This window comes from Perissodus microlepis, chromosome 23 (assembly GCF_051167445.1).
Source record: "Perissodus microlepis isolate ML-2025 ecotype Zambia chromosome 23, ASM5116744v1, whole genome shotgun sequence".
NCBI lineage: Eukaryota > Metazoa > Chordata > Actinopteri > Cichliformes > Cichlidae > Perissodus > Perissodus microlepis.
This window is the reverse complement of record NC_140482.1, coordinates 31662389-31679251: the sequence shown is the minus strand read 5'-3', so window position 1 is coordinate 31679251 and position 16863 is coordinate 31662389. Positions and strand designations below refer to the sequence as shown.

At 44.9% G+C, this 16863-nt stretch overlaps 1 protein-coding gene across 1 annotated transcript; it reads right to left on the bottom strand.

Moving 5' to 3' along the window:
* Positions 1-361: 361 nt before the first annotated feature.
* Positions 362-15656, bottom strand: onecut3a (one cut homeobox 3a). Its single transcript, XM_084921592.1, has 2 exons — positions 14530-15656; positions 362-1197 (listed from the first exon to the last, which is right to left on the bottom strand). Exons 1-2 carry the CDS (start codon positions 15566-15568, stop codon positions 905-907), a joined length of 1332 nt encoding a protein of 443 aa, XP_084777718.1. The 5' UTR covers positions 15569-15656; the 3' UTR covers positions 362-904.
* Between the last annotated feature and the right edge of the window lie 1207 nt (positions 15657-16863).

Sequence of the window (16863 nt, the reverse complement as noted above, 5' to 3'; positions counted from 1 at the left end):
TGGCGAGTGTCTTGAGTTTCACCTTCATGAGGGGGTCAAGGCCTCGCTCCCTCTCTGTCTGCATCGATTCATTTTTCAATTCATTAGTTTGCCGTATGATCAGGCCGAGCTGCTCTCTGAAATGGCTGGCCATCAGGGAATACCTTTGGCTGAGGAATGAAGGAGACTGCGGGAGGAGGAGGAGGAGGGGGGAGGTAGAGGCAGAGAACTGGAAAGCCTTGTTGTTTTTTTCATGGGCTGCGTTGTTTTCTTCATGACGGCCTTGTGTGTGTGCAGGATGGGGCTCTGATAATAAGGCTATGTGCTGTTCTGTTTTCAGATTTATTGCCGTTCTTTTGCCCTTGTTGCTTCCGTGTGCCGGTGTGTGTGTGTGTGTGTGTGTGTGTGTGTGTGTGTGTGTGTGTGTGTGTGTGTGTGTGTGTGTGTGGGAAACAGCGAGGAGGCAGACACAAAGGAGGTGAGTTGAGAGGAAAAAGCAGAATCAGTGGCTACTTGGGTGGTGAAGGAGGAGGCCAGCATCATGTAGATACCGCCCAACAGAAACGTCAAATCTTTGGTGTCGCTTTGCTTTGTCAGATGCCATAAAAATTATTTTCTCTCAAAAAAGAAGGAAAAAAAAAAAAAGACAAAATCAATGATTGTCCTTGTGTGTGAGAAATGCAGAGTGGACCTGACTTCACACTTCACCTTTTTAGATTATGCTTGTTTCAGGTGAGAGCTTGAAATTTTAACTGACGTAAAAGATGATTGCATGGCACAAAGGATTTTTATATCGTGTAGAGGACACCTTCAGGCGCTCCGGGCCAGGCAGGGCTGTTACAGACAGGCTTCGCAGGGAATTTCCAGCGTCGCCTGTTGTTCCGGCCTGGTCCCTCGGCCCGCCGAAGGCCCTCTCCTGCTTCTCTCAGGCCTTGGAGAAAGTGGTGGCAGAGGTGCCTGGCTGCCCGGGGCTGGTACCGTGGTCATCGTGCCAGCGGTCCACACAGCGGCGGCGAGCATTCATGAAGAAGTTGCTGACGGTGCTGAGCTCCAAGCCGAGCTGCTGGGAGATGGTGATCTGCATTTCCTTGGATGGACGCTTGTTCTCCTTGAAGATGGCGATGAGTGTGCGGCGCTGCAGGTCAGTGAAGACTAGACGCTGTTTCTTGGGCGCCGTGTTGCGGTCCTTGTGTTGCTCCTGTTCTTTGCGCTTGCAGGCTTGGTGTGGATGGTAGAGGTGGGAGGGATGGGAATGAGAGTGGGAGGCAAAGAGGAGAAAGAAAACACAACGCAAGGTAAATATACAAAAGTGATCATTTTCATGAACTGAAAGCTGGAGGTGGAGGGAAGTAAAGTGCGTAAACTATAATTACCCAGTACTTAAACACATAAAACTAGTTCATACACCAGTGGAGATGCTATGGCTCCATCTCTATTGCCATATTAAAGTTGATTTAAAGCTAATCCATGCCTCCTGCCCAGTGGGAATATTCCTTCCATCCTGCAGAGTGCAGACAGGGACCCAGCCTGCGGTGAGAGAGAGAGAGATTGGGGGGGTGGGGGGCGCACTGGCTGTTGCCTGCTAGCTGGAGACACTGCTGTTTGATTCAATATTAATGCAGTTTGAGTCGCAATGGGGGACTGAGTGACTGTTGCACAAAAGTAAGCATTTTGTGTTTGAGTGTGCGTGTGTGGAAATGAAAGATAGAGGAGGGGCAAATGCAGGGAAAGAATAGGTTGGAGAGAGAAGAACAGAAAAGAAGCAGGAGTAAGACAAAGTGTGTGTGTGTGTGTGTGTGTGTGTGTGTGCGTGCGTGCGTGCGTGCGTGCGTGCGTGCGTGCGTGCGCGAGTGTGTGCAAGAACTAAAGAGAGTAGCTGAGATGAAGAGGGAGGGGCTGCGAGTGAAGGAGAAAGCGAGATATTGACCGACTTTGCTGTAGGAATTGGGGGGTTCTCTGTAGGGACTGAGGTCAGAATCCCCCCCCCAGCAGGTCTACAGTCTGCTACTTCAAACAGAGCCCACTGGAGCCCACTCTATTGAGCTCTGAGAGGGTATTTATAACCCCCCCGCACACCCCCACCCCTCCCAAACACAAACACTGGAGAGGTGCTTGCACTGGCTGCTATGAGCCCCTTCCCATACACAGAGCAATTTTCAAAAGAAAACACGCTGAGTGTACTCTTCTACGTTTGGGAGGGTGTCCGAGGGGGTGATGGGGTTGCGTGCAGCAAACGCAGAAATTAATAGTTAATGGAATGTAGGTAAGTGTGTTGTAAGTATTTGTAGGAGACGGGTGGAAAGCAGCAGACAGGTGGAAGGTAAAAGGGAGAAATGGCGCCCAGAGATGGTGTAGGAGGAGTGTGCGTATGTGTGTGTGAGGTTAAGGCACCACCTCTGCAGCCACATGTTCCCCTGCTGACTGAGGATCGAATCCTGCCAGAACGCACTGTGTGTCCCTCTCAGCTTCCCTACTGTCTCAATAAAACGGGAGCAAATTGGAGAGAGAAAGCGAGCGGGAAAGATGCCATCCCTATGGGGTCTCCACCTGCTGCCGCTGGTATTGTCTGATACTTTCATACTCGCCTTCAGTAATGTCTCACTCTCACGCTGTGTGTGTGTGTCTTGATGCATTTAAGGACAGATTTCTTTTTTTATATTCTCCTTGTGTGTGTGCGTGTGTGTGTGTGTGTGTGTGTGTGTGTGTGTGTGTGTGTGTGTGTGTGTGTGTGTGTGTGAGGAGGCTGTGATTATGCTGAAGTGGCTGGAGCCAAGCAGTGGTGCTGTGTGTCTAATTACAGTGGAGCAGAGCCCATTGATCAGCCCTTGCAGTCCAATCTGTTTACTACAGATGTCTAACCTGCACACTTGCGCATCCATCATATTCATATTTCACATCAACACTGCTGCTATATATATCAGGCAAACATGCTAATATGCCACATACAAATTTGTCCATGCTTGTACGAACAGCGAGCGTATCATCATGTATAATACTTTGATTTATTAAAGGTTTAAGAGTAGTAATGATGGTGAGAAAAGGGAGGAGGAGGATGCCATTTCTTTAGTGTCTGAAATTATTCACAGTAAGAAAAAAGTAGGACACTAAAGAATCAGAAAGACTACAACGAGAAAGCATATTCTTACTAAGATTACATCATCATGTATTTATTGTATTTCTCTTTCTTGAAGATACTCTAAAAATGCCAAAGTAAATCCCACCTGGTAGTTCCAGGGATAAATATTGACAGGCTAGCTTATATCCCAGATTTCTTTGTCTCCTAAACCGATAAAAGTTAATATTTAAGATGTTTTCTTTTTCCCAATAAATGGAGCTGCTTACTTCATTCTAATGTATATGAACAGTTCATCATTTGTGTCTTCCTTTATAAAGAAACTCTGCTGAGAATTACTCTTTCAGTCACGTCAGAGTTTGAACATCAAGGTTCAAGTGATAAAGCTTAAGTGCTCAAACATTTCCAGGTGTGATGAAATCTCTATTTATTCTATACTCGACAACTTGTACTGGATCATCACGGCCATCGGGGAGAAGCGTACAGCCCATCAGAGACATGCCAGACAGTATGGATTAAACGTGTGTGCAAGAGGATTCGTTTCCCAGCAGGACAATGAGCCTAACATGTATCTAAGCTCCACCAGGCTTTTGAAGTCCGGGGAGGAGCAGCAGAGCAGTGCTGACATGTGTGACATGTCTGCTCCTATTCGAAACACAGAACCTCTGGAATGGTCGTGAAGAGTGCTGAGTTAATCATTTTTTTCTATAAAAGCTAAAAATACTAAATAACATTCAGCTTCATTTAAAATAGTTTTTTCAAGCTGCATTTTTAAATACGCTTCCCAGGATACCTGTGTTTATTAATGTAGCTCCTCATTACACATGAGCATGGACTGCATCTCATACAAGAGTATTTTTGTTATGGATTTTGCTGCTTTTAGTACAGCTTCTTCTATTTTTATCAATATAGATTGATTACTGTCTTTAGGTTAATAATAATAATAATAATGATATTTAATATATATTACAACACTCAGTTCTCCATTTATCATATGCAGCTTCCAGCTGGTATGAGCAGCTTTACTTCCTCCTACTGTCTAACTTTATTCTTCTGTGGTTTGTCCAGACACACACACACAACCTCACACCAAAAATAGGACCCCTGTAAAAATCCTATCCAGCCAAATACAACAGCTTTAATGTTTTAAACGCTTTCAAAAATGTTTTCTCATTTATTTGTATTACGATTTATCAAACCGCATCATATCTCAAAGAGTTCCTAATGGTTAAATGTTCTCTCCAATGCCTAAAAGGTAAGAAACACACATCCAAACGTTTTCGCCGTGAGTGCACCTGTGCGTGGGGAAGATGCAGAGTCAGCAGGACGGGTGTTTCTCTCTTAATGTGCCTCCACAGCAAGCTGACACAGTCCCGGACTCTCTCCACATCTTCTCCACCGGATAGTCACGTTCTGCCACCTCATCGACCGCTTGCTTTGTTCCGTTTCTGTCGGTAGGTGTCGCTCTCGTCGTGGCCCGGCTGCACGGGGCGCCATAGTGCGCTGCCTTTGCTACAGGCGCTGGATTTAGTAATCGATATCGATCGATCGGTGAGGAAGGGGGCCCTGATTACTGAACCAAGCTCGGCGTAGAAAAGAAAAAAATCGATCATTGCAGCTTTTAGAGCTACAGTAGGCACCGAGCAGAGAGACGGACATAAACTCATGCACAAAGAGCAGCCGGACAGGAGCAGAAATCCTGATTTGGCGCTGGGTGTTTTCCGAGGTGCGCGTGATGCTGATAAAAAGAGAAATGAGATTTCTATTTCTCGCTTTGGAGCTGAGAGCAGGAGCTGACCTACTTTGGAAGAATCCCTCGAGCTCCTCGCTAACATAGAAAGATTGATTCTCACAGCCACGTTTGTCCCGCGTGCCGCTATTTTACACACGTACATCATATACAGGCTACACAGGTGTAATATCATTGTCCATGAATATGCGCACGCAGTGGAAGTCCAGTTAATCCTCATGAATGTCAGCGAATGTCCCCGCAGACTGGCCCGTGCCTCCAGACATCTGGAATTCTTTAATAATGCCTTTATGCGCGGATGAAAACGGTATAAGTTAGACCCATTTCTTTTCCACTGATGACATTAATATTCTTTGCTTCACGACAAACCAAGCGAGGTTAAGAGAAAGGCCCTGGGTGTCCAATATCGATCGATAGATTCGTGAATAATTCGTGTGTGAAATTCACTTCGTCCAATTAATTATGCCTCGGAGGGGGGAGTGGGCCTGGAGAGGAGATTCATGAAAGGGGCTGGAGACGTGAGAGCGCACCGGGCAGGAAGCGGAGTGATGATCCAGCTTTCTGTGCTGCTGAAACCCGAGCAGGAAAAGGAGTAAATTATCATCACCCGCTTCAGCTGTGATTTCTGCACCCGGCTGAATACTCACAGCTGTCTTCACGAGGCCTCCTCGATCCCTGCAGATGTGAGCTCATCTGGAGCATTAATCATTTATCGATCATCGCTGCCCTTCCTGCTCATAATGAGAAAGTCAAACCGCCTAATATTGTGCCTGTATGAAACCACGATTACACATCTGCATAAAGAAACAGCCCTGCTTGTTTTCTAAACTTCTCTGGTTGGCCCTGTTTGTGATCCCTGGAAAGGAGACGAGGTCAACAGCGTATGCTGATTTAATTAATTTACCAATAAACATGTTTACGGGTTACGGTTGGGTGCCTTTATATGTATGCACACACACACACACACACACACAGTGCCTCCCCTTTATTGTTGGAATGCAGTGCTGTCCTCACTAATAATCTATGCAGGCTGCTTGTAGCTGAACTCTTCTTCACATGGAGCATGCGTGATTGGGCAGTTTGGCGTTAAAGCTTCGGCCTGTTTATTAAGTGACGTCTCTGCTGTTTTGCATGGGCTATTGCTCTAAAGATTGATAGCAGTGTGCATATATATCCACACGGCCCTCTCTGCAGACTGTGGCATTCGGTTGCAGGGAAGTGCCAAGCTCTCACTCTCTTTCTCTCTCGCCAGGCCAAAACACTTCCTGCTCAATACTCCTTAATGTAATGAGTGAGAATTGGTGTTAATATACTGATAAAGCGGCACAATTTGTTTGTTTGCCTTCTCCTGCGACTCAGCTGCGAGGCATTTCTGTTCCAGCCCTTCAATAACACTCAACCTGAACTCAGTTACACCTTCGCCCACATCCCACCTTCAAGTCCGCGAGAATCTCTGCTGCCTGAAACGTTTGAAGCTAGCCTTTACCTTTAGATTTGCTGTATTAGCTCTCACAACACTCTCATGCATGCACTGGAATTTGGATTTTCATGTTAATTAGAGGATTTTTTAAAAAGACATTTTTTTAAAGATCCGTGTCAGCCTGAGATGCTCGAAAAGCTCTTTCGGTGCTGTTTTCATCCCAGCTCGTTATTAGTGAACCCAAGAAACTGCGCAGCGCTAAGAACATTCAATAATGAGCCGAGGCTGATGGCTGTGATCATCACGCTTCTTATGAGGTTTTGGATAATTAAAAGCACTCAGCCATTTAAGCGCTGGACCGAGAGCACGGAGCTGAAATTTACCCCGCATTACTTTTTTTTTTTTTTGTTTAATAGCAGCCCTGTTCTGCACGCGCCATTTATTGTTATGAGTGGGTCCATTGTTAGAGTGATAATCTTATCTGTGATTATCATCGATTTCAGTGATAATTGCTTGAGTTATGTGTGATAGCTGTAATCATGATTCTTCTTTTATTATTACTGTGAATGTACAGACAGGTGGCCATAGGGATGCTTTCCCACAAACAACAGGTGGGAGTTTTTTTTTTTTTCTTTAAAAAAAAAAATTATTTTTGGAGGTTTTTCGGTTAAATTTTGCTTTTACTGAATTCTGTTAAATTAACTTTCATATTTATCTTAAATCTTGTTAAGTAGTCGAAATGATAAACTATTTAATTTCTTTAATTTTTTTTATATAATTTCACCCCAGCAGCAAATTATTCTCATAAAACGAATCAGCATTTAATTAATTAAATAACCATGTCGTTTAATATTAAACCATCACGATCATTTACTGTAAATCAGATGTGGGGTGAAAATTATAAAAGAATATTTACCGACTTTGTTTTCTGTTCGAATCCCACACCATTGTTTTCAACTTTTAAATCTCGCGGGACTAGCAGGATCTGCGGACTTTAATTACCTTATTTTTATATTTGCACTCCTGAGTGGATGTGTGCACATTTGTGCGCCATTTGAGGGTTTCATATACTTGATTTCTCAGAAACAAAATATCTTCAAATGTCAGCTGGCCGCCGAGCTGTCACTTCTCTGCTAATTTTTTATTTGTCGCAGGAGAATCATCACACTGATCTGCAGTCGGATGATACTGTTTACTCTCCACGGGGACGCAGACAGGTTTTCAATATGCAGGATTTTCCAGATTCAGTTCAATACCGTCCTCACTCAATCATGCGAAGAGAGAGTCAACACAAATATTTCCAGCCCTTATTTCCCAGCCCGTTATTGCACCCATGTAATTGCATTTATCTGATTTATTCTCTCCAATGCAAGACAAAGGATATTAAAATGGAGAAAATATATTATATAATAAAATAAGGCGATGTGTCTTTATCTGTTACAAAATGCACATTTTGAATGTAATGTTTAATTTTATATTATGTAGTCCTTTTAACACTGATGTATCGCTTGAGTTTTACTTTAAAAAGTGTGGAAATTATGTTTAGGTTTTTATTTTTGTACAGTAAGATATAAAATATATTTTATTTACCTGGTTTTCTATTTTTATGTGCAAAGTTTTTGATCAGCAAACAGCAGCAATTATTATTGAACTACCGTTCAATAATAATACCAGTAGCAGTAATAAAAATTATAGTAATAATATTAATAAAAAAATAATAATGATGATAATAATAATTTTGTTTTGATACACAAGGATATTCTATAATAATCTCTCAAACACGCCTCAAAGTCAGAAATCCTGAAAAACGGAAATGCAGCGTCAGCGCGTTCACGTCCCTCACCAAAGCAACAAATTAACCAAATTATTAATTTTAGCTTAAACCCGAAGGCAGTTCGTTATATTTAATAACATGTAACACAAAGGCTGCAAAGGCTGACATCGATTCATTCATCAATTGATTTCACAGTCGTTTTGTTCCTTTGTTGATCTGTGTGGGGTTGCCCAACCGGAGTTTCGGGTTGCATCTGTGGGTACGATAAGCGGTGTTCCTGTGTGTGTGTGTGTGTGTGTGTGTGTGTGTGTGTGTGTGTGTGTGTGTGTGTGTGTGTGTGTGTGTGTGTGTGTGTGTGTGTGTTGCGGTTTGGTTGTGATCGACCCCAGGAAGACTTAAGGCTCCATACATACGAACCATCTGCAGGCTTCTTTCTTTCTTCCCAGATATGATTTTTACCTATTTTTTTATTTTATTTTATTTTTATTTTTACATCCAAAACATTGTTTACAAACTGTTTTACAGTGTGAGCTAAATGTCAGTTAAATCATTTAATCTTCTTTTGAGTCTGTCAAATATTTTTCCCCCTTGGCGAGAGAAACAAATTTACAAAAGATGAATTTTTGCGATTATTTCTTATTTAAGTTTTTCACTCAAATTCATAATCTGTCTTTCTATCTTATGGATCTCCTTTAATGCGATGCTACATTACTTATTTATTTTATTATTATTATTATTTAAAGTCTTACAATGATCAAATGTTTATCCGCCCTTTTCGTCTTTAATTGCGCGGACAGTGTCCTTGCCTTCTGTTCTTATCCTGCGCATTAAACGAGCCATTATCGGGCCTTTAATAACCGATGGCCTGTCAGAGCGCCAGATAAGAGGGGAGTGTGCGGAATCGCTGCTGCTTCGACGCCGCTGGACACTGATTTATAACTAGCGGTGGTTTTGGTTACTCAAATCCCCAATCACCCCTAAAAAAGTAATCTGTTACTTATTTCCTGAAGTATCAGAGACATTTGGAAAATAGCACAGCGAATCACTGCCTGGAATAAATCAGGGCTGATGACGAACTTGAACAGATCACGATAAAATTAACAATTTGGAGCGAGTGAAAAGACGCCTGGCAGAAATGTCGGCACTGTGCACGCGCACAGGAGCTAGCAGAGCATGTGTTTTTTTTTTCGGGGGCACCCCGGCGTTACATAACTCCGGTCAACATTTTAATTGCTCACCAGCTGCTCTTTGGAGTCCTCACTTACTGATGCTCTTATGCAAACCACCACAGCCTGCAGACAAAGGCCCGCGGTGTCATTATAAAAGGTGTTGTTATAATAACACCTGTTATAACGACATTATAACGGCGATATTGTCCGTTATCAGGCCTCAGCTCCACTGACGATTAGCTCATTTCACATTTAAAATCCTTCTGTGCACCTATTGAACTCCAAAGCGCGTGCACGAACAGCGAGATTAAATTAGGATTATCTTTGCTTTGGACCTTTTGTGTTTTTACTTGGAAGAAGGGGACGCGCGCGGTGCCATTAACCCAATGATGCGATCCGCGTGCATGCCGTTGACTCTGCCAGCAATTTGATTTAAAGGTCATTCTCTCCTATCGATCCGGTTTGGAGAGGGGGCGACTGAGCAGCGTAGGAATTGATCATCTAAAATAGAAGAGACGGTATTGGAGACTGTACGGAGCGCTGCTGCATTTATAATTGCTAACCACGCACCCTGTGTGAATTGGAACGTGCGCGCGCTGTGAGAGGAACGGGTGAAGACGTGGGAGAGACGACGCGGGCTCCGGCTTCAGTCAGGCTAATCTGATTTCTATTAAAATGACATTATTTTGAATAATAAGGTCGACGTGGTCAGAGCCGGCTATGCGGGACGGCCAGTGTGGGTGGGATGTGTAATGAGCAAAAAGAGGTTAAACGACTGTGAACTGTGAGTCGTCTCTCGCTGCTAATCCCACCATAGCACAGCCTTAAAGGGAAGCCAAACTCTCAGACTTTCACTTGACAGCTCCGTAAGATTCGTCCTGTTATGTGTTATGAAAGGTGAGCTGTTAATGGGAGGGAAGGTGTTGCATGGCGGAGATGGAGGGGGTTGCATGGCCGCATGGCGCAGCTCCAGAGATGGGAAGGAGATGCCGGGGAATGGAAATCGATACAGATTCAGGGCTCACCAGATCGGCCTTAACAATTGGCGCAGACGCACTCTGCATCCCGATCACACACATACTGGAGAGAAGAAATGGAGGAGGCGACAATTGCGAGGTGCTGGTGGTAAAACACTATCCTGTGGGAATTAACGTATATGGTTTTGCTTTGTGCTGTTTCGCAGTTCCAGCATGACTCCAGCGGTGCATTATTATGAGTCCTCATTTCACACTCGAACATCAGGATTCCTCTAAATGTGTTTGTTTAGGAGTCCAGCCAGCCTCTCCACACGAGGCTACAGATAATGTCATTTCATTTGGAGTGAGCTTCACTGAACTCGGGATTTAAACAAAATAGCCTCGAGGTATAACCTCAAGAAAATGACTGTTGCCCTCCCACCAGGGGATTGAAAAGGCGATGCTTGTACACGCGTGTCTCAGTACTTACAGCACATGATGCTGTGCTTAACGAACAACGAAGCTCTGAAACCACAGCTGCACTGTTTACTCCCCTATCTTCCCCTCATACATCAATTATTAACGTACCAATCGATTATTTCGCAGGCCAGCATCAAGCCATCTTTTCATGTAAAAAAAAAATGCTGTTTGAGATTATCCCTCATCAATCACTTCTTAATGTTTCTACCAGTGAAACCCGTTATACTAGATTAAAAATAAAAAAACATCACACATTTTAGGCATTTTTATTACGTCAGGATATTTCCGTGAAAATCCCAAAATAAAGATGACCTCCACTTTGTATCTGCAGCTGCTAAAAGAAGCTGGAGATGTGATTTAAATGGAAACCCCGATGGGCTCCGTGCTGGACTGGAAAGTAGGATGCGTGGTGGTGTGATTGACGCGATTGTGGATTGTAATATTGATCGTTGGGTGGAAGCTGTTGGATGAAATAATGGTGTTTAGAGGCCACAAGAACGGTATCAAGTATGTATTTGGAAAACTCCAGATCACCACCTTCGACTGTCCTCAAACCTGCGGTGGATATTTCAGCACTCTGGACAGCGCCAGAAACTGACCAGCAGGAAAACGCTTTGTAGACATAAACACAAAGCTTTAACCACCTTCTGTGTGCCACACACAAACCAACACACATCAATTTAATTTAAAGAAAAGCAACAATTTAATTAAAATATACAAAACACCCAGAATTCATCAGTTTGATATAAAAGCCCGAGTTTATCTCAAAATGATGAACCCCTAACCAAAATGAAGACCGTGCGTTGTAAGGAATGGAAATGGGCTGGGGATCTTAATAAATACATATATTTACCCAGGAAAATGAATGGATTAGTGCAGAGAGGAAAGGGCGCAGAGTGACGCTGATGGGGGAGATTTTGGTGGATGAGCTGGAGTATAGCTCCAGGATTAGGCCTGTGTAAACTGCGTGTAGTCCATTGAAACATGAATAGAGGCCTCCCACCGTCATTCTCGACAATGTTTTTCCTCTGTGTCCTGTGGGTCTTGACCTCCACACCCTGGCACGTGCTCCGGCCATTTAGATGGAAATGAACCTACTGCGCTTTTTTTTTTGACAGAGAGGGAGAGAGAGAAAGGGGGGACCCTGGCATGCCATGGCACATTATCACTGGTAAATGGAAGGAAACGAAGCGGATATTCCTGGAAGGTAGGAATGTATTTTTTCTGATGATATTTTCCGTGTTGTCCAACATCTGTTGGAAAAACGTGAACATTACCCGGGTGCACGAACCCCCAAAGAACAAACAAGGGATTATACACCGCATAAACAAACAGAACATGATAACAGGAAAGAAAAATATGTGCAGGGGCGTTTTTTTAAACCAGCTGTCCCCTTTCCCAACCTTTTCCGGCTCCCGCCTTCCCCCCTCCCTTCTGCTCCAGGGGAGAAACCAATGGGAGAGAGTGCTGAGGCGGGATAATTGATAGATGCACTGGCTATCCTTATCGATCAGGGCTGTATTGACTCGACCAAATACATTGAGATGGAGTGTGGAATTCAACACAGATGCAAAGACGAATTGTTTTCATCGTTAATGCGATCTTTAAATGCCCCCCAAACCTCACTCTGCCCGCGTCTCTCTTAAAGCTGCCCGCTTACACAACAGCCGTCTGCATAATATATGTTCAGTGTGTGGAAATGCCTTTTGTTTACGTGGCCTGTGTGTTACAGGTCTGCATATGAAGAACACAGTAAGTGGAGAAAGCATTAGGAGATGTTAAGCGTGAAGGACACACATCCCCCCTCCAAACGTGCCCACCTTTGCTCTGCTTTTCCTGTCGGCAGTGAATTGTCATGTGTGTGCGCGCGGACACTGGTATTTTCGCATTAGCTAAGCAGGGCAGCTGCATTGATTCGTGTGACTGTGATGAATTTGGAATAGTAATTTGAATTTATTGATTGATGTGGCCGAGCGAGTATGGCCCAGCCTCACTTTCAGCATCCAAACCCCCACCCGCCTCCCCCAACTCCCACTCCCAACCCACATGAAAGCCGAGGATAATTGTGATTTTAAATGCAATGAGTAAAATGTTGCTCCCTGCATTTACATACGAGTCATTTGTCATTTTAACCCACCTAGAATGTCCTTGCTTCTGCTGTGGCAGCAGGTTGATGCACAGTGAAGGCTTAAGAATCAGCTTTTTCCAAAAAGAAGTATTTATTAATTTTGTGCTGGGAATTTCGAATAAACTTCATTTATTCATTTAATGTTGATAACATTTGCACTTTCTGGGAAACTAAAATGTGGTAAAACACTGCAGCTCTTATTTTCGTTCACCACTGAGCACCTCTACTCTGTCCTGGACCTGAGCACATTCAAATATGCGGCAGCCGTGTGCTGCACAGGACTGTGCCACTCCAGCACGCTAGTTGAATTGAGGGTTTTATCCTGGTGCCGGGTGTGGAAGATATAAAACCCCACTGCCCAATTAGCTTTAACAGCAGTGGCACTTAAAGAGACAATTGTGGAGTGTTTAAATCTTTATTTACCAGAACCCCACTAAATACGCAAAGGAACAATTTACATGCCATTAAGTGCTTTTCAATAGGGCATTGACTGGAACTAAAATATGCCACTATATCTGCTTAATTGAACTGTTCACTGAAATACGACGCAGAAGCGCTGATTGACGTTTGGAAGAGCAGCGCGTCTAAACAAGGCCTTTACAGAAACATCAATGATGGGGGACCTTTCACTCACATCTTTGTATTAACTCCACCGTGGAGCTTGTTTTCATTTATATCCTATTAATCGGGTTGCAAGTGTTAAAGACTTTAAAGTGGGCAGAGATTTGGGTTCAAATCACAGCCTTTAATGTGACAATCTTTGCGCGATAAAAATCGAAACGATGGATCAAAGTGGCGAACCATTCAGAAAACCGAAATGCTGAGGCAGAGAGGGTTTGTGCCACACATTTAGTATCTGTCCTGTTAAGCTGAGATCTCATATAACTTCACAAACCGCAATAAACAATTTCTCAGCACAATGACTAAATAGGCCTTAAATCAAATTAGTAGACAGAGATCCCAGAGAGAAGAGGGGACAACACAGACCAGAGAAAGACGCATCTGTTTCTGTCTTACAGATCCAGATCGATCATTTATCACTGCGCTACTCTGAAAGGGGACGCCTGGACCTGGAATATTGATCCATAGGAGGTCATGCTCCCCAGACTCTTTGGCCAGGCCTCAGACGATCCTTGTTTGTGACCACGCGCATATTTGACAAGGAGAGAGCCAAAGAATTAGATGAGGTTTGTTAAATAAATAAAACTGGGTGTTCGGGGCACAATGATATCAAAGTATAGCGTTTACCTTTCAAGTAAGATTTAATCAATTTCACTTCTTGCTCTGAGTTCCTTTGTTTCGCCTCTTTCTGCGTGCATGCGTGTGTGTGTGTGTGTGTGTGTGTGTGTGTGTGTGTGTGTGTGTGTGCGTGTGTGTGTGTGTGTGTGTGTGTGAGAGAGAGAGAGAGAGAGAGAGAGAGAGAGAGAGAGAGAGGCGGGGGGGGAAAGAGTGAGACAGAGGAAGATGGATGCACGCATGCATACTGTACTCGTGCGTAAACGTGCGTAAAGCCAAAAGTGTCTGAGCAGACTCGGTTTGCTTTGGAGTCTGTCTGTTTATGACAGACAGCGCTTCTCTTTTGTTTATCACACAATGTATGTTTATACTACTGCGCATTGTAGCATCAATCAAAATATAGATCTCACTCAACATTTAACACCTCAACTGTCATGATGAACTTTTACTCGATACAATCGACTAATAACTTCTACTAATGTCTATTTGAGCTGCTATTGACAGTCTCGCCACATTGACTTCTAATTGATCCCTCCACATCACTCAGGCTGTCTCCTCACTCACCTGCAAGCCTCAGCGCTGACATCCGCTGGAACTCGGGCTCCTGGAGCCACTTCCACATCCTCCTGAACGTCTCTCGGCCCGACTTGAGTTTACTCCAAGGTTTAGGATTCCGCAGCAGGTCAGACAGAGTTCCCTGGGACCGACACAAGATCCTCTGAGCAAAGATGGCCTGGGGGATGCTGTAGCGCTTGAGCTCTGCTGTTATTCGCTGTGCCACCTCCTTGGTGTTTATCTCTTCCACCTGCCCTGACCCAGCACCTTGCCCGCCTCCCACCACCGTCTGCCTGTCTCGGTCTGAGAGCATGGATCCGTTTGCCTGAGAGTGCGGATGGCTGTGATGGTGTATACCGTTCAAGGAGGTCATTAGCCCGCCCCCGTGACCCCCGAGACCGCGGGCCAAGTGCTCTTCACCCCTGGACAGCATGGCTGCGTGAGACTCGAACCCCCCCGAGGAGAGCATCTTGTCGTTGGAGAGGTGAGCTCCGGGACCGTAGGCGCTGAGAGTCTGCTGGGAGCTGTGCAAAGACCCGAGCCCGTTGGACAGGGGCGACAAGGGCTGCCCCATCCCGGACATATCTTTGGGGTAGTGGCCATAGAGGTTACTCATAGAGGCGAGGCTTCGGTCGTCTCTCATCAGGGTGAAGCTGCCGCTGACATTCCCAGCTGCAAGTCTCTGGTGTGCTGGATGGTGGTGAGCATGCGGGTGTGGATGGTGAAATTTCTCCGAGACCGTGGATATGGGGGGCAGGTGCTGTAGCGGCGTCAGCGTTGTGTAGGTGCTGCTCAGGCTCATCCCGGAGTCGCACGACATGGTCATAGCCGGATGCAGGGGGCCAGACAAAGCGTGGTCTGGGCGATAGTCCCCCGCTCCCTCCAGTATCGAGGCCATGCTGGACACCATGGCTGACCGCCCGTGCGACACCAAGTTCCGATGCGACGCCGACGACTGGCGCGCGTGCGGGGAGTTCATTAAGTCGCTGGTTTGATGGGAGTGAGATACACCGTGCAGATTTCCGATGTTTTCCATTGTCAGCTCCATCGTTGAAAGGATCTTTATTTCCACCCCTCGCGCCACTCTCTCGCTCTCCCCCACTCCCTCTGTCTCTCTATCTCGCGCTCCTTTCCAATAAATTTGAAACGATTTCAAAGCCAAGCCATTGATTGGAGTTGCCTCTCCGCAGTCAATCCAGCATGGTTTTAAAGGATCGGGTCCCGGCCGCCAAACAAACCGCTGCTCGGTGCGTGAAGGTGTCTGCGCCTGCCTGGTTTCTCTCCGCTGAGCACCTTCTACTATACCCAAAGCGCTGCTCGGCTCGCTGTGTGTATATTGACGTGCCCGCGCTCCTGTTAAAATGAGACCGAGCCTGTGCGCAAGTGCGCGCCCCCGTGGCCTATCCTCGCACTCGCGAACCCTGTCTGGGGCCAATCTGACGTCACTGGCCCCCGTGTCAGGGCTCGCTCGCGTTGTAAAGCGTGGACCCTCAAATCCTCGAAAAGATTGCGTTAGACGCGTTAGATAAAAGACAGAATGCGCAACATTTACACTCAGATGGATAAGAAGGACCCGTTCCTTATTTTGTCTGATAAAAGTGTTTGACAGGCGCCAGCAGCACATGTGATAGCTGTGTTGGAGGTTAAACATGACGCGTGTCACAACAGATCACGAGGGCAGGTAAAAAAGCACATCTGGACGTGCAAGTCATGCCTAACAGTCTTGGTTTTTCCAACTGTAAATTAAGCATGCGCTATTTAGTGCTACATATTCAAAGGATTGTGTTTATATAGACAATAAAATATTTAACAGTGCAATAAAACGTGTGAATTACAGCCTTAAGACCCGTGTCTGACCTTTGACACGTACTTTACAGCCACTTTCCTAAAGCACACATCTGAAATTTTTGCTTATACTCATAACTTTTTTAAAGAAAAGTTTTGGGTTTTTTTTTTCCTCTAGCAAATGTTTCTGAATAAATTTGTCGAGCTTTATTTCATCATTGCCTCCAGGCTTTGACCCCTTTCGCTTCTTTGCTCCACGAATTCAGGCCACGAAAATCAAACTCTCTCACACAAATTCCGACATGATATCCCTTCAAAACTTCTGCGTAAAACTTTCTTGCTGCTCGCTGGTGTCAATCCAGTTCAGCAATCTATCAATATCAGCGTATGTATGGATCAGGGGATCCATCGATAGGTTGGTGCCTATTGCAGAGGCCCGCAGTATGGATACCATATAGCAGCTTGTTGAGATCGAGTGATTGGATTGTGTGAAATGGGAGAAATAATAGGTCGTGGAGAGCATAAAACTTCACTGAGGTCGTTAAATACTTTTTCAGC